This window comes from Carcharodon carcharias, chromosome 14 (assembly GCF_017639515.1).
Source record: "Carcharodon carcharias isolate sCarCar2 chromosome 14, sCarCar2.pri, whole genome shotgun sequence".
In the NCBI taxonomy this organism is placed as follows: Eukaryota; Metazoa; Chordata; class Chondrichthyes; order Lamniformes; family Lamnidae; genus Carcharodon; species Carcharodon carcharias.
The window spans coordinates 2058393-2077160 of record NC_054480.1 but is presented as its reverse complement, the minus strand read 5'-3'; the positions used below and the strand labels follow the sequence as shown (position 1 = coordinate 2077160).

The following is an 18768-nucleotide window of genomic DNA, read 5'->3' as shown; positions in this document are numbered from 1 at the left end:
GTAGATTGTACAGACTGCTGCTGTTCGTCGGTGATGGAGAGAGTGAATGTTTGTGGATGTGGTACCAATCAACCTGGCTGCTCTGTCCTGGACAGTCTCAAGCTTCTTGAATATTGTGGGAGTTTCACTCATCCAGGCAAGTGGGGAGTATTCCATCACACTCCTGACTTGTGCCTTGTAGATAGTGGACAGGCTTTGGGGAATCAGGAAGTGAGTTACTCACCAAAGGATTCCTAGCTGACTTGCTCTTGTAGCCACAGTATTTTTATATATATATTTTTTATTTGCTCATGGGATGTGGGCATCGTTGGCCATTTATTGCCCATCCCCAATTGCCCTTGTTGAGAGGACTGGTTGGAGGGCCTGGAAGCACATATAAGCCAGACCAGGTAAGGAGGACAAATTTCCTTCCCTAAAGGACATTAATGAACCAGATGGGTTTTTACAACATTTGACAATGGTTTCATGGTTATCATTCGATTTTTAATTCTGGATATTTATTGAATTCAAACTCCACCAACTGCTATCCCTTACTATCAACATCCTGGGGGGTTACCAATGACCAGAAACCGAACTGGACTAGCCATCGGGGAGGCTGTGGCATTGTGGTATTGTCACTGGGCTGGTAATCCAGAGACCCAGGTTAATGCTCTGGGGACCTGAATTACCAGCCCAGTGACAATACCACTATGTCACAGCCTCCCCGATGGCTAGTCCAGTTCGGTTTCTGGTCAATGGTAACCCCAGGATGTTGATAAAAAGGGATTCAGCGAAGGTAATGCCATTGAATATCAAGGGGTGATGGTTAGATTCTGTCTTGTTGGAGATGGTCATTGCCTGGCACTTGTGTGGTAGAATGTTACTTGCCAATTGTCAGCCCAAACCTGAATATTGTCCAGGTCTTGCTGCATTTGGACATGGACTGCTGCAGTATCTAAGGAGGTGAGAATGGTGCTGAACATTGTGCAATCATCAGCGGACATCTCCACTTCTGATCTTACAATGGATGGAAGATCATTGACAAAGCAGCTGAAAATGGTTGGACCGAGGACACCAAGCTGAGGAACTGCTGCAGTGATGTCTTAGAACTGAGATATCTAACCTCTAACAAACACAACCAGCTTCCCCCTGATTTCCACTGACTCGAGTTTTGCTGGGGCTCCTTGATGCCATACTCGGTCAACTGGAGCCTTAATGTAACTCTCACCTCTGGAATTCAGCTCTTTTGTCCATGTTTGAACCAAGGCTGTAATGGGGTCAGGCGTTGAGTGATCCTGGTGGAACCCAAACTGGGCATCAGTGAGCAGGTTTACTTCTAAGTAAGTGCCACTTGATAGCATTGTTGTTGACCCCCTTCTATCACTCTACTGATGATCGAGAGTAGACTAATGGGGCAGTAATTGGCCGGGTTGGTTTTGTCCTGCTTTTTGTGTACAGGAAATACCTGGGCAATTTTCCACATTGCTGGGTAGATGCCAGTGTTGCAGTTGTACTGGAACAGCTTGGCTAGGGGCGTGGTGAGTTCTGGAGCACATGTCTTCAGTAATATTGCCAGAATATTATCAGGGCCCATAGCCTTTGCAGTATCCAGTGCCATGAGCCGTTTCTTGATATCACATGGAGTGAATTGAATTGACTGAAGACTGGCATCTGTGATGTTGGGAGCATCTAGAAGAGGCCATGATGGATCATCCACTCGGCACTTCTGGCTGACGATTGTAGGGAATGCTTCAGCCTTATCTTTTGCACTAATGTGCTGGGCTCCTCCATCATTGAGGATGGGGATAGTTGTGGAGCCTCCTCCTCTACTGAATTGTTTACTTATCCACCACCATTCACAACTGGGTGTAGCAAGACTGCAGAGCTTAGATCTGACCCGTTGGTTGTGGGATCGCTTAGCTCTGTCTACTGCATGCAGCTTACACTGTTTGGCACACAAGTAGTCCTGAATTGTGGCTTCACCAGGTTGACACCCCACTTTTAGGTATGCCTGGTGTTGCTCCTGGCATGGCATCCTGAATTCTTCATTGAACCAGGGTTGATCCCCTGGCTTGATGGTAATGGTAGAGTGGGGGATATGCTGGGCCATGAGGTTACAGATTGTGTTCGAGTACAATTCTGCTGCTGCTGATGGCCCACAAGGCCTCATGGATGCCCAGTCTTGAGTTGCTAGATCTATTTGAAACCTATCTCACTTAGCACTGTGGTAGAGTCACACAACACGATGGAGGGTATCGTCAATGTGAAGACAGGACTTTGTCTCCACAAGGACTGTGAGGTGGTTACTCCTACCAACACTGTCATGGGCAGGTGCATCTGCAGCAGGCAGGTTGGTGAGGATGAGATCAAGTATGTTTTTCCCTCTTGTTGGTTCTCTCACCACCTGCTGCAGACTCAGTCTAGCAGCTATGTCCTTTAGGACTCGGCCAGCTTGGTCTGTTGTGGCGCTTCTGAGCCACTCGTGGTGATGGACGTTGAAGTTCCCCACCCCGAGTACATTCTGCGTCCTTGCCACCCTCGGTGCTCCAAGTGCTGCTCAACATGTAGCAACACTGATTCATCAGCTGGGATGGGGTGGGGGTACATAGTAATCAGCAGGTGGTTTTCCTTGCCCATGTTTGACCCGATGCCATGAGACTTACATGTTGAGGGCTCCTAGGGCAACCCCCCTGACTGTATGCTACTGTGCCACCACCTTTGTTGGGTCTGTCTTGCTGGTAAGGTATGGTTCTGTAAGGATGACTACGTCAGGCTGTTGCTTGACTAGTCTGTGAAGCAGCTCTCCCAATTTTGGCACTAGCCCCCCGATGTTAGTAAGGAGGACTTTGCAGGGTCAAATGAGTTGCGTCCGCCATTGTCATTTCTGGTGCCTAGCGACTGTGACTTCTTAGCGGTATGATTTCAGAGGCCATTTAAGGGTCAACCACATTACTGCGGATCTGGAGTCACTTGTAGGCCAGACCAGGTGAGGATAGCAGATTTCCTTCCCCAGAGGACATTACCGAACCAGATGGGTTTTTATGACAATTGACAATAGCTTAACGGTCAGCATTAGATTTTTAATTCCAGATTTTTATTGAATTCAAATTTCCCGATCTGCCATGGTGGGAAGCACTGTGCCCAGGGCATTACCCTGGGTCTCTGGATTACCAGTCCAGTGACAATACCATACGCCACTGTGTCCCTCAATTCATCCTCAGCCACCATGCTATCAGACTGCTTGTCTTCAGATCTGCTCTTGACATGCGCTTGTGTATTTCCTCTCCCTTTAACCCACCATTAAGGGCCATAGTTTTAGATGTCTTGTCCCCATGCTTTCTTTATCTTTCCTGAAGCGTGATGACTAGAATTGTTCATAATGCTCCAGTTCAGGTCAGCTAGTGATTTATAAAATTCTAGTATGTCCTCTTTGGTTTTGTATTCTTTTCTACTATTTATAAGCCCAAGTAACCCATATGCTTTATAATCACTTTATCAACTTGCTCCATCAACTTCAAGGATTCCTGTATATGGACACCAAAGTGTCTTGGCTCAGCGACACTTTTCAAATCCTTGCCATTTATGGTATACTGTATTTCCATATTAGTCCTCCCAAAGTGCATCACTTTACACTACTCCACCTTGAACTCCATCTGTCATGCTCCTGCCCATTTCACTCTCCTGCCTGACATCTGAAGCCTATTACTATACTCATCACTAACTAGTACTTTGTCAAGTTTTGTAGCATCTACAAATTAAGATGAATATTGCTGCAAAAAGTTCCATGGCGAAGCTTTTTGTTATGCAATTCTTCAGGGCACTTTGCAAGAATACTAATATAAGGGGCAAACAACAACTTCTCTGCCAATCAGTGTCCACTTGTGAAGCAATCAGCACCCAGTTCACATACAGCATAAACTGCTGTTTTCCCTTTATATTGAGATTCATGTGAAGTGTTAAAGATAGTATCAAAGTGAAAGAGAAAACATACAATGTGGCAAAGATTAATGGTAAACCAGCGGATTAGGAACGTTTTAAAAACCAACAGAAGACGATCAAAAAAATAATAAAGGGGGAGAAAATAAGGGTAAACTAGCAAGTAATATAAAAACAGACAGTAAGAGCTTCTTTAAATAGATAAAAAGGAAGAGAGAGGCCAAAGTCAACATAGGCTCCTTAGTGAATGAGGCTGGGGAAATAATAATGGGGGACCAGGAAATGGTTAGAGGGGTTGAATAAATACTTTGCATCAGTCTTCACGGTAGAAAACACTAATAGCATTCCAAAAGTACTGAATAACCAAGGGGCAAAAGGTGGGGAGGAAATAAATACAATAACTATCACTAGAGAAAAAATACTAGGGAAACTAATGGGGCTAAAGGCTGATAAGTCCCCTGGACCTGATGGGTTGTATCCTAGGATATTAAAGAAAATAGCTGAAGAGATAGTGGATGCACTGGTAGTAATCTTCCAAGAATCCTTAGATTCTGGAAAAGTCCCGAAGGATTGCAAAACTGCCAATGTAATACCCTTATTCAAAAAGGGAGGGAGATATAAAAACAGGTAACTATAGGCCAGTTAGCTTAACATATGTCATTGGGAAAATGTTGGAGTCTATTATAAATGATGTAATAGCAGAGCATTTAGAAATGCACAATCTAATCAAGCAGAGTCAGCATGGCTTCATGAAGGGGAAATCATGCCTGACAAATTTATTAGAATTTATTGAGGAGGTAACATAGATAAAGGGGAACCAGCAGATATAATGGATTTGGATTTCCAAAAGGCATTCAATAAGGTACCGCACATAAGGCTACTTAATGAGATAAGAGCCCATGGTGTTGGGGACAGTATATTGGCATGGATAGAGGACTGGCTAACTAATAGAAGACAGAGAGTTGGGATTTGGGGGCAATTTTCAGGATGGCAACCTGTAACTAGTGGAGTGCCACAGGGATCAGTGCTGGGACTACAGTTATTTACAATATATATTAATGACTTGGATGAGGGAAATGAATGTACTATTGCCAAGTTTGTGGATTACGCAAAAGGAAGGCAAGTGGTGAGGATGACACAAAGAGTCTACCGAGGGATATAGACAGGTTAAGTGAGTGGGCAAAAACGTGGCAGATAGAATATAATGTGGGAAAGTGTGAGGTTATGCACTTTGGCAGGAGAAATAAAGGAGCTGAATATTATTTAAATGGAGAAAGATTGAAAAAGCTGCAGCACAGAGGGATGTGGGGGTCCTCATAAATGAATCCCAAAAAGCTAACTTACAAGTTCAGTAGGTAATAGGTAAGGCAAGTAGAACATTGACCTTTATTTCAAAGGGAATGGAGTACAAAAATAGGGAAGTCTTGCTAAAACTACACAAGACACTAGTTAATCCACACTTAGAATACTGTGAACAATTTTGGTCCCCTTATCTAAGCAAAGATATAATGGCATTGGAGGCAGTCCAGAGAAGGTTCACCAGGTTGATCCCGGGGATGGAGGGGATTTTTTTATGGGAGAGGTTGAGTAGGTTGGGCCTGTACTCATTGGAGTTCAGAAGAATGAGAGGCAACCTTATTGAAACATGTGAGATTCTTAGGGGGCTTGACAGGTTAGATGCTGAGAGGTTGTTCCCCTTGTGGGAGAATCTAGGACCAGAGGGCATAACCTCAGAAGGGAACTCCTACTTAAAACAGAGATGAGGAGGAATTTCCTCTCTCAGAGGGTAGTGAATCTGTGGAATTCTTTACTGCAGAGGGCTGTAGAGGCTGGGTCGTTAAGTATATCCAAGGCTGAGATAGCCTTGAAGCTATCAGTCAGGGAATTCAGGGATATGGGGAAAAGGCAGGAAAGTGGAGTTGAGGATTATCAGATCAGCCACGGCCTCATTGAATGGTGGAGCAGACTCGTTGGGCCGAATGGCCTACTTCTGTTCCTACGTCTTATGATGTAATGTTCTTAAGAGTGGAAGGCGAAAAGCTTAAACATGTCTTTTCTTCAGCAATACTCAAGTTCAGTACTAACAAATGACTATTTAAATTAATAATGGTACTCCTTACATCTGAGTTTAGGTCGCATGTAAGAATTGTTCTTTGGGGAGCACCGCTACCTCCTGAAAACATCCATCCACCACCACACTTTGCTTCCAACTACTGAGTTAATTTGTATTCATTCCCCACTTTCCCCTTAATTCCATATGCTTCCATCTTCTTAATAAGCCTGCTGTGTAGCACTTTGTCCATTGTCTTCTGAAATGAACCTTCTCTGTTATCTCATCAAAGAATTCAATCAAGCTAGATAACAAATCTATGCTGGCTATTCTTGATTAACCCATGGCTCTCCAAATGAATAGTGGTCCTTCTGTCACAAGCAACCATCCAGTCCATCAGCAATGCTCCTGAATTCTACAGATATTAAGGAACAAGGGAAGACAGATAGGGACAATGGAGAAGAGAGAAGAAAATAATTTCAACAACAGTGGGCTAAGAAACAACAGTGGAATTATGTCTGGTTGAACATAAGTAAAGATCAGAATGAAACAGTCACTAGCCAGCTGGAAAGAAAGTTCTGAGTCTATAAAGAGGGATAGAGCTGGGAATCATCAGAGGGTCAGTGTATCAGCCAAATTACATAGGAAGTTGATTAAAAAGTTACATGCAATCATGGAGCCAAAAATGGAGGACTGATCGGGGTAATGGTGGTTGATCTATGGGTTCAGAGGAGATGTGGAATGGTTATAAGGAAACAGCGAAGAATAATGAGTAAATATCAAGTCAACTAAGCGTTCATAGGCAATGGGGTCGATTTGTGGCACTGAAAAGAAATGAAGAAAAATAACCAGTCTACATCATACAAGAAGGAGGCCTTTTCTAACTTCTAATTCTTATGAAAATGGAAACATTTTACAGAGTGGAGTATCCATGTTAATAAGCAGGAGTATGGACAAGTAAAACTGCTGATCACTTGGCCACACAGTCTGTGCTCCAGAAAGTTAACACAGGACTTTATGATAATTATAACTCAACGAATATACATTACTTAAAAGAATGTGTCATGTATCTGCAACTTACCTCTTCACACGTTGGAACCTTATTGTCTGCTCCAAGCAGAGCTTTCCAAAGAGCTGAGTCATGGCTCCAAGCCCGGCTCTCCAAAATCTGCTCTTCAATATTGTTGAGGTGTTTCACCATATCACGGGAAAGACCCTCTTCTGCCCGAATTAACACTTCTATCACCTAAAGGAATGGTTATCACCACAATTAGTGTCACTGACATTAGCGCTAATCATATTAAATGACAATATTCATTCTAGGTAATAGTTTAAATTACGTTATGTCATCATGGTGCAATAGACAGAACATTCTATCCAGTCAAACCATTAAAAGCTGAATGAACTGCTTCATTATATATTGTTGATTTAAATTTGATCATACAATGAATGCCTCCAAATGGAGTAAGCTTGTTATTGCAATTCCTCTTAAGAACATGAATAGGAGCAGGAACAGGTAATGCAGCCCCTCTAGCCTACTCTGCCATTCAATACCATGGCTGATCTTCTACCTCCATTTCACTTTCCCATCTCTCAATTCTCTTAGTGTCCAAAAATCTGTTGATTTCAGTCTTGCTCAATGACTGAGCATCCAGTTTTCTGGCGTTGTAGTCAGCAACCTTCCGTCTTTGTAAGATGACACACATGCGACAAATCAAATCCATTGGGAACAGGGTAGCTTCAAATGGTCTATTTTTGCTAATGGCTGAGACCAATCTGTGAGAAGCAGGCTCTGTCACAAGTGGTAAGTTTAAGAGCCAGCAGAGAATGAAAAAATAAAAGACCGGGAGAGTAGAGGATGAGAGAAAGCAAACTAGTAATATAAAAACAGGCAGTAAAAGCTTCTACAAGTATTTCAATAGGAAAAGAGTAACTAAAGCTAGTGTTGGACCTCCAGGAGTGAATCTGGGGAATTAATAATGGAAAACAAAGAAATGGTAGAGGCGGTGAAACAGGTATTTTGTGTCTGTCTTCACAGCAGAGGATTTAGAAAACTTCCCACAGAGACTTGAAAATCAAGAACTGAAAGGGAGGGAGGAACTTAAAACTATCGCCATCACCAGAGAAAAGGTGTTGGGAAAACTATTAGACCTGAGGCTGTCAAGCCCCCAGGATCAGATGGCCTGCATCGTAGAGTCTTAAAAGAAGTGGCTGCAGAGATAGTTGGGGAATTGTTTATAATCTTCCAAAATTCCTTAGATCTGGAAGGGATTTTGGATGTGGGGACCAAATGTAATATTTCCAAGTTTGTTGACTAATCTAGGTGGGAAATGGGAGTTGTGAGGAGGATGTGCTTCACTCCACCATCATAGAGGATTGGGATATTTGTGGAGCCTCCTCCTCCAGTGAATTGTTTAATTGTCCATCACCATTCACGCCTAAATGTGGCAGGACTGCAGAGCTTAGATCTGATCAGGATTGCTTAGCTCTATCACTTGCTGCTTATGCTGTTTGGCACACAAGTAGTCCTGAGTTGTAGCTTCACCAGGTGACACCTCATTTTTAGGTAGAGCCATAGAAAAGTTACAGCAGAGAAGGAGGCCATTCGGCCCATCTTGTTCATGCCAGCCCAAGGACACCAGGTGCCCTTTCTAATCCCACCTTCCTGCACTGGCCCATAGCACTGCAGATTACAGCAATTAGGTGCAGATCCAGGTGCTTTTTAAATGTGTTTAGAGTTTCTGCCTCTACCACCAACTTGGGCAGCGAATTCCAGACACCCACTACCCTCTGCGTAAAAAAGTTCTTCCTCATGTCCCCCTTACACCATCTGTCACTTATCTTGAATCTATGTCCCCTGGTTCTAGAATTCTCCATCAAGGGAAACAATTTTATCCTGTACACTTTATCTATTCCCCTTATAATTTTGTGCACCGCAATCAAGTCACCTCTCAGCCTTCTTTGTTCTAAGGAAAATAACCCCAACTTATGCAATCTCTCTTCGTAGCTACACTTTTCTAACCCTGGCAACATTCTTGTGAACCTCCTCTGCACTCTCTCCAGAGCTATTACGTCCTTCCTATAATGTAGTGACCAGAACTGCACACAATACTCCAGTTGTGGCCTCACCAGTTTTATACAAATCCAACATTATATCCTTACTTTTATATTCGATACCTCTGCCAATGAAGGACAGCATTCCATGTCTTCTTTACAACCTTGTCTACTTGAACTGCTGCCTTCAGGGACCTGTGTACTTGTACAGCAAGATCTCTCACTTCATCTACCCCTCTTAGTATATTCCTATTTATTTTGTAATGCTTATAACTGTTTGACCTCCCTAAATGTATGACCCCACACTTCTCTATGTTAAAATCTATCTGCCGCTTTACGTCCCACTCCACCAACCCATCTATATTGTTTTGGAGATTATGGCTATCCTCTACACTATCCATTACTCGGCCAATCTTTGTGTCATCTGCAAATTTCCCAATCGTGCTCCCTACGTTCATGTCCAAATCGTTAATATATAACACAAACAGCAAGGATCCCAACACCAAGCCCTGTGGAACACCATTTGAGACAAGTTTCCATTTGCAAGGGCATTCATCGGCCATTACCCTTTGTTTCCTGTTACAAAGCCAATCTTTTATCCAGTTTGCCACATTACCCTGAATCCCATGGGCTTTTACTTTCCTGACCAATTGCCACGTGGGACCTTGTCAAATGCCTTGCTAAAATCCATGTACACAACATCCACTGCACTACCTTCAGCTACCCTTCTTGTCACTTCCTCAAAGAATTCAATCAAATTTGTGAGGCAAGACTTTCCTTTAACAAATCCATGCTGACCATCCCTGACTTGTCTATGCCTTTCCGCCTAGCTATCGTTTTCTTGATGCTTACAATAAGGGAGGACAAGCTATAGGCATGGGAGAGACAATCCACGAGTCTTTGTAGCTGAGTTGCCATACGACTGACTAGCACAGTGTCCTCAGCACAGAAAAGTTCTCTGATCAAGACGTGCTGTATTTTTGCCGTTGCTTTCAGTTCAGATTGTGGAGCCCGCCATCTGACCAACTATGCAGGTAAACACCTTCTGTTTCTGTAAGGAAGGCAAGGGTCAGGAGTATGGAGAAGATACCAAAGTGTGAGCTAGGGCACAGCCCTGTTTCATTCCATTCTTCACCCTGAAACTGTCGGAAGTGGAACCGTCAAACTGTATAGTATATTGCCTGTTGTCATGAAAGGAGCTGATGTGACTGAGGAGTTTTTCTTCAGAATCTTGTAGAGTCCTGGCCTGCTAATGATATTGAATGCTTTAGTGTGATCTGCAGGAGTAAATATCCTGTTCCCTACACTTCTCCTGTAGCTGGCAGGAGATCATGTCCAATGTAGATGTACCAGCGGGGAAACGGCACTGTACTGCTGGATATACTCGGTCTGCAAGTAGATGGAGTCTTTTAAGCATGACCCGAGTGAAGGCCTTCCCAGTGATGCTAACGTATGTGCTATACAGCAATGTGCTATGATTGGACTAAATATGCTATGCAGCATATCCTCTGGGGTACAACATTCAATTTTGCGGTTACTAAAAGCCCCTAGTCAAATTCACACATTTGATCTCCAGTATCAAGTATGGGTCAGGTGTAGAGTACAGCCTGATTTTAACTCCAGGTGCAGTAGGTAGCGAGGTAACCCGGGATCCTGCTCCATAACAGAAAGAAAAGCTGGGGCGGATTCTTCTCTGTCCCAGGTTGGACTGGTGGAAGAGCACAGGAGCTTCCCCACTCATGCTAGAGCCAAATTTAGCACTGGGACCTGACATGCTTATATAAAGAGGGACCTCACTGACTTTGGCTGCTTTTCCTTGCCACCCGCTCAGGAAAGCAGTTTAAAAATAAGTCTGAGGGGTCTTGCTGCCTCCATGGCAGCTATGTAACTCAGTATTTAAATGTTTCCCTACATTGGAAGGATTAAAATTGCCCCTCTCTCCTCACCAATATCTGGCTTTAGTAGAGCAACCTCCTCCTGAATCACAGATATTTTCCTTTCTTCTGCCAGCCTACGGCCTGTCTGGGAGGGTCAGATAGGATAAGTAAAGGAGCACCATTGAAAATAAACGGCAAATAACATGACAGTAACTAGAGTAGGAGGAAATGTGTGCATGCACAAGACTTCTGGTATATTAAATATAGATTATAAATAGATTGATGTATTGGTTTGTTTGTTGCTGCTGACATTTTGATTTAGAGAGTCAGAATCCAACATACCAGCTCACAGAAATCAGGGCTGCTTTGGATGGTGTATTTGGACACTGAGTTATTTCCGGTTGGGTCTGCCTTACCCTGGATGGAATACTTTTTCTGTATCAAGTATCAGAGTTCCAGAGATGGTTCACAAAGATATAAGGGCCCATCTCCCTTGATGCACCAAAAGACCCTTCGGATGTCCCAAAACAATGACTCCGTGGGAGTTGCCGGGAAGTTTGAACTTCCGGTGGGCAATTCCCCTGCTTCTAGGATCCTCTGAACAGATCTCCAACTTGGAGTTACAGTCAGAAACTTTGAAGAGTTATGACTTACTTACCTAGACAGTTACGCAGGAAATGTTAGACAGGAAAATCCTGGTCTAACTTCTGGGTAACCATAGGAACGATGCGCGCCCCCCCCCCACATACTGATCCCCCCGACTCCCACCTTGACCGCCCCCGATCGACCCCCTGATCCCTGACTCCTCTCGACCCAGCCCAGCTGCCATCCTGCTCACTCACCAACTTACTTCACCTACCCTAATCCCTTAAAAACCCTCCAACTTTCTCCATAACAGCACTGTGGGTGTACCTACACCACATGGACTGAAGCGATTCAAGAAGGCAGGTCACCACTACCTTCTCAAGGGCAATTAGGAATGGGCAATAAATGTTGGCCCAGCCAATGAAGCCCACATCCCGTGAATCAATATATAAAAAAAATACAGCAGCCAGTGCTGTAAAAAGGGGGATAAAAGCAAAAAACCGTGGATGCTGGAAATCCAAAACAAAAACAAAAATACCTGGAAAAACTCAGCAGGTTTGGCAGCATCTGCGGATAGGAGCGCAGTTAACGTTTCGAGTCCAAATGACCCTTCAACAGAACTAAGTAAAAATAGAAGAATAGAATAGAGGGCCTCTATCCAGCTCTTCTTGTCCCCCCACCCCCGCTTAAACCAGTTTATATTTCACCTCTCTTCTAATTTTACTTAGTTCTGTTGAAGGGTCATTCGGACTCGAAACGTTAACTGTGCTCCTATCCGCAGATGCTGCCAGACCTGCTGAGTTTTTCCAGGTATCTTTTTGTTCTGTAAAAAGGGGGTGTGGCTTCAGCACGGATTCCCTTTGCTGGTATCTCTGAGGTTTCATGTGTTGAGTCAGTTTGGAAGAATTCTTCATCAGCAGATTGCCCAGAAAAATCAGAGGAAGGTAAGTGGGCATTTTTTTTTTTGTCTACTCAAGGTTGGAAAGATGGGTTCTGATCCTGATCAGTAGGTTTAGGCCAAGAAAGTCTTTTGCTCTGAAGAAAAGTCATGATCTGAAACATTAACTCTTGTTTCTCTCTCCACAGATGTTGCCCGACCTGCTGAGTACTTCCAGCATTTTCTGTTTGTACTTCAAATTTCCAGCATTTGTAGCATTTTGCTTTTGCGTAAGAAATTCTTGTTAGTTGTTACATAGCTGCTCTAACTTCATTAAGTGTATGTGGTAGCAAGTTAGATTACACTGAGGTTTGCAAAAAGCACTCAAATTCAAATCCATCACTTGGTTTATTGGTGGTTCATGAGGAAATAATAAACACCCAAGTTGTGGGGAGAATGGAACTAAAAATTAATGAAATAAAGCTATTTTAGCAAAATATCACCCAGTTACAGTAACACAGGACTAGAAGTATGTCTCTCAACCACACAAAATACTGATTGACATATAGGATGGACCATGGTGAAGTAGTGGAGGCAAGAACTCTGAAGTTTTTAAGGGCTGAAATTGGGTAAATTATTATCTTCATCAATGTCTATCTTAGGATCAAAAATTCTTAACTTACCTTGTAGAAGTAAAAGGGACTAAGATTTAGGATGTCGATAATCCATGGGAAGGTACGCTGGGAACTATAGGAGGAGAGAACTATCTCCAGGCAGCAAGCCATCAGAGAGCGATGAAAAATATCTTGCTCGAGCAACACCTAGAGAATTAAAATTTACTTAAATTACAAGTCTCCACAATGTACTGAGGTACAGAATAGAGATACGTCTCTGACATGCAAAGCTGCTCCAGCTACTCACAGTCATGTCTTTCCCAGTGTTTCGACGACTTTCCTGCACCATCACTGTCTCCAGGATTTTCCAATACAAGATTTCAGCAAGCCACAACCGTTTGATGGCAAAATCTGTTTCAAATGATCCAAACACAAAAGGGGATTTCCATAAATTCTTTCAGTTTTAGTGAGAGAACATGGTCATAACATTTTCATTGTGAGCTATCAGAACATTATGGAAGGAGCAACATTTGTAAAAAGAACATTTATCAAATCACTAGCTAAGCAATGGTGAATAAGATACTGACATATGGATTACAATTATTCAACAGAGGAGAGTAGAAAGTCATTTAGGAAAATTACTTAAATTATATGACACCATCTCATATTCAAATATCTCAAAGCAATTCAAACTTTTAAAGAGAATTAAAAATTCGTGCCTTTTAAAGAGAGAACCGGATTGGTCTCTCATTGGTGGAGGCATCATACGGGAGGTAGGCACTGAATATTATAGGTCATGTAATTTCCTGGACTAGTTTCTATCGGTAAGCGGGATTGAAATTTTACAGATCTTGTTCCCTTGTCGGCCTTGGGTTTTTAATCTGGTTTTTCCACAGGAGACTACTTGGCATCTGAGAACATGATGCATAAGGCATCACAAATATAAGGAATAGGCTAGTTGGATCTGCCAGCCTTTCTCTGTCATATGGTGTGATGAGAATCTGCTTTTGAGTCTGGGTAGAATTTTAATATATTCACTAAGGGAACTCCCTGCTCTGAAATGGACCGAGTTCTTTTGCAAATGTAATTTTTATTAGTACTTGTGCTCATTAAATGAGGGGTGTTAGTCCTAGGGATTAGAACACTCTACATTTCAGGTACCCAGTATCTGTATTAAATACTAGTCCAGATCAGAGACAGCACTGAAAGCAAAATACTGAAGATGCTGGAAATTTGAAATACAACAGCAAAAGATGGGAAAATCTTTCTTCATTATATACCTGCAGTGCTGATAGGGGAGGAGAAAACACATTGTCATGGTCATTTTAATGGGATTAAGAGTCTGCAGCATAAGGCCATTTGGTGCAACAGGTCCATGCGGGTATCTATGTTCCACACGAGCCTCCCTCCCTTGTGGGGTAATCCAAACTAAGGGGTATAGTTTAAAAATAAGGGACTCTCCCATTTAAGATGGAGATGGGGAGGAATTGCTTCTTTCAGAGGGTGGTTAATCTTTGGCATTCTCTATCCCTGACTGCAAAGCAGGCAGGGTCACTGAATATATTCAAGGCTGAATTAGACAGGTTTTTGATTTACAAGGCAGGCAAGGGTTATGGGGGGTTTACAGGGAAGTAGAATTAAGGCCACAATCAGATCAGCCATGGTTTTATTGAATGATGGAGCATGCTCGAGGGGCCAAATGGCTTACTCCTAATCCTATTTCATATGGCAATGAGAGTCAAGAAACTTTTACAGAAGAGGCTTCTTCATAAAAATGGGCATATGGATGCTCAATAGAAAGTGGTACAGTACTAGCTTTTTAAACTGATTTGAATTCATTTTCCCTCAATCTTAACCCTTGAATCCCAAAGCTAGTGATTCATACTGAGATTTAGATTTGCACATAACTGCTTGATAGCCTTTTCAAATAAAGATGTTGCTGAAATGGTTAGGACAGGAAATGTGCAGGTTGGAGAGCCAAATATCCTTATCAATAAATCTGCAATTTTATAAATCAGGAAGATATATTTTATACAAATGTCACTCTCTAGAACCGCATATCAATAATATGGTTGAAGCAGATGCCGACAGTCCTTGTAACAGGACAGTATTAATAGAACTTAAATGATCTTTCAAAAACTAACTCTTCACAATCACCAAAGCTTACAAACCTAGGCAAAAGGTTTGTTTAGGGTCACAAGGCACTCAATTCATCTATATATACAATTACAAAGCTGAAAAGTATAACATAGCATTGATGCAGCTGCAGGACACTGCAGTCACTTTAGTGAAATTTGCTATGGTGGACATCTTTTACTGGATAATGGAAATGTGGTTACAGCCCTGGTGTCTGCTGAAGATTATTTTCAGACCTAATTCTTCCTCCTGGTGTAGAAAGGTCATAAACAAAGCTTCCCCATAGTAAGGAAGATAACATTTCAGGGGCAGTGAATGTATGAGAATCATCCAGCAGCTAGTTTCCAAGCAGAAACAAAAATACCTGGAAAAACTCAGCAGGTCTGGCAGCATCTGCGGAGAGGAACACAGTTAACATTTTTAGTCTGAATTACTCAACAGAACTAAGTAAAAATAGAAGAGAGGTGAAATATAAGCTGGTTGGTGGTGGGGGCGGGGGGGGACAAGTAGAGCTGGATAGAGAGCCAGTGATAGGTGGAGTTAACCAAAAGATGTCACAGACAAAAGGACAAAGAGGTGTTGAAGGTGGTGATATTACCTAAGGAATGTGCTAAGAGTAGAAAGCAGGACAAGCAAGGTACAGATTAGCCCTAGTGGGGGTGGGGTAGAGTGAAGGAATCAAAAAAGGCTAAAAGGTAGAGATAAAACAATGGATGGAAATACATTTAAAAATATTGGAAATAGGTGGGAAAAGAAAAATCTATATAAATTATTGGGAAAAAAAGGGGGGTAGATCGGAAAGGGGGTGGGGATGGAGGAGAGAGTTCATGATCTAAAATTGTTGAACTTAATATTTAGTCCGGAAGGCTGTAAAGTGCCTAGTTGGAAGATGAGGTGTTGTTCCTCCAGTTTGCGTTGAGATTCACTGGAACAATGCAGCAGGCCAAGGATGGACATGTGGGCATGAGAGCAGGGTGGAGTGTTAAAATGGCAAGCGACAGGGAGGTCTGGGTAATGCTTGCGGACAGACCGAAGGTGTTCTGCAAAGCGGTCACCTAGTCTGCGTTTGGTCTCTCCAATGTAGAGGAAACCGCATTAGGAGCACCGAATGCAGTAGATTAGATTGAGGGAAGTGCAAGTGAAATGCTGCTTCACTTGAAAGGAGTGTTTGGGCCCTTGGAGAGTGAGGAGAGGGGAAGTAAAGGGGCAGGTGTTGCACCTTCTGCGGTTGCATGGGAAGGTGCTGTGAGAGGGGGTTGAGTGTAGGGGTTGATGGAGGAGTGGACCAGGGTGTCCCTGAGGGAACGATCCCTGCGGAATGCCGCCGGGGTAGGGGGGGGTGGGGTGGTGAAGGGAAGATGTGTTTGGTGGTGGCATCATGCTGGAGTTGGCAGAAATGGCGGAGAATGATCCTTTGAATGCGGAGGCTGGTGGGGTGATAAGTGAGGACAAGGGGGACCCTTTCATGTTTCTGGGAGGAAGAGGAAAGTGTGAGAGCGGATGTGCGGGAGACAGGCCAGAAACGGTTGAGGGCCCTGTCAACCTCTGTGGGTTAAGGAAGACATGTCAGAGGAACTGTTTTGGAAAGTGGCATCATCAGAACAGATGAGACGGAGGTGAAGGAACTGAGAGAATGGGATGGAGTCTTTACAGGAAGCGGGGTGTGAGGAGCTGTAGTCGAAGTAGCTGTGGGAGTCGGTAGGTTTGTAACGGATATTGGTGGACAGAAATTGAGACAGAGAGGTCAAGGAAGGGAAGGAAGTGTCAGAGATGGACCATGTGAAAATGATGGAGGGGTGGAAATTGGAAGCAAAATTAATACATTTTTCCAGATCCAGATGAGAGCATGAAGCAGCACCGAAGTAATCATTGATGTACCGGAGAAAGAGTTGTGGGAGGGGGCCGGAGTAGGACTAGAACAAGGAAATGTTCCACATACCCCATAAAGAGACAGGCATAGCTGGAGCCCATGCGGGTACCCATAGACACACCTTTTATTTGGAGGAAGTGAGAGGAGTTTAAGGAGAAATTGTTCAGTGTGAGAACAAGTTCAGCCAGACAGAGGACAGTAGTGGTGGATGGGGGGTTGTTCGGGCCTCTGTTCGAGGAAGAAGCGGAGAGCCCTCAGACCATCCTGGTGGGGAACGGAGGTGTAGAGGGATTGGACGTCCATGGTGAAGAGGAAGCGGTTGGGGCCAGGGAACTGGAAATTGTTGATATGATGTAGGGTGACAGAGGAATCACAGATGTAGGTGGGATGGGACTGAACAAGGGTAGAGACAAGAGAGTCAAGATAGCAAGAAATGAGTTTCGTGGGGCAGGAACAGGCTGACATGATCGGTCTGCTGGGACAGTCCTGTTTGTGGATTTTGGGTAGGAGGTAGAAGCGGGCCGTCCGAGGTTGGGAGACTATCAGGTTGGAAGCTGTGGAAGGAAGATCTCCAGAGGAGATGAGGTCAGTAACAGTCCTGGAAACAATGGCTTGATGTTCAATGGTGGGGTCATGGTCCAGACAGCACTGACAGATGGTGTGCAGAAAAACAATAGTCAATCAAGGCAAAGGGGTGCAAGTTTAATATGCTTTCAAAGAGGAATACAATAGCTGTCAGCTCTACTGAGCTTCTCACCTATATGAGAACCAGCCTGGTTTTCCACAGGCTGGGTGTAGCGCTGGCAGAAAGTCTCACCCATCTCTTTCACTCGTGCTGTAATAGCTTCAGTTGGGTTCCGTGAACAAGAGCTGAAATCAGTGAATAAAGCTTTATAATTATAAGCCAGAGAACTTTGGAAAAAAAAAGACTCTGCAATTACACTAAGAAATGCTACATTATACCTGATATGTGTTTATAAACAGTCACTTGGTAGCACAGAACTTGAATATAGTTGAAAAGAGAGGTGTGCTGAAGCTTTTTGTCTCATACACGCCAGAACAAACGCAAGAAAGCCAAATTTCAAATAATCACAACAATTTATACTACAGGAGGAAAGGGTGCTGATTGGTTAGCAAGTTGACTATTATGGCAACACCTCAGCAAACGGGGCTTCTCAATAGAGTTCTGGAAGACTTCCAGTTAAACTCCTTCTACACTGTCCCCATCAAACACACTCCCAGGACAGGTACAGCACGGGATTAGATACAGAGTAAAGTTCCCTCTACACTGTCCCCATCAAACACTCCCAGGACAGGTACAGCACGGGGTTAGATACAGAGTAAAGCTCCCTCTACACCGTCCCCATCAAACACTCCCAGGACAGGTACAGCACAGGGTTAAATATCGAGTAAAGCTCCCTCTACAGTACAATGTGCTCCCTCTGCTGCTCCCATGTGATATTTCTCAATTTTGCCCACTAACCATCAGACTGAGTGAGGATCATGGCAGTCGTCATGGTGGAGGGGAGTACTGGGCACATCAACCTGGATTATGGGTTCAACTCTCTGGAGTGGGACTTGAACCCAGGACCTTGTGACTCAGAAGTGAGCATGCTGCCTATTGAGTCAAACTAGTAGATAGGTATCTGAGTGAAAATCCAACAAATAGGAGGAGTGATATAAGGCTGAGTTAATTATAATTAAATGCTGAGAAGCTGAATTAAATACAGCAACCAAAAGTGTTTGTTTAGAGTTGCGGAATTAGATGGGGAGAGCAGGATGAAGAGGTG

At 43.4% G+C, this 18768-nt stretch overlaps 1 protein-coding gene across 9 annotated transcripts in view; it reads right to left on the bottom strand.

Annotated features, from left to right (window-relative positions):
• Nucleotides 1-18768, bottom strand: part of rbl1 (retinoblastoma-like 1 (p107)) — a 119697-nt gene that overhangs the window by 41905 nt on the left and 59024 nt on the right. For all 9 annotated transcript variants that reach the window (XM_041204572.1, XM_041204577.1, XM_041204574.1 and 6 more), the window contains exons 10-13: nucleotides 17736-17848; nucleotides 13280-13383; nucleotides 13042-13179; nucleotides 7047-7211 (exon numbers count right to left, since the gene is read on the bottom strand). In XM_041204572.1, the coding sequence (XP_041060506.1) occupies nucleotides 7047-7211; nucleotides 13042-13179; nucleotides 13280-13383; nucleotides 17736-17848 (520 nt within the window). The remainder of the gene's footprint in view (nucleotides 1-7046; nucleotides 7212-13041; nucleotides 13180-13279; nucleotides 13384-17735; nucleotides 17849-18768) is intronic.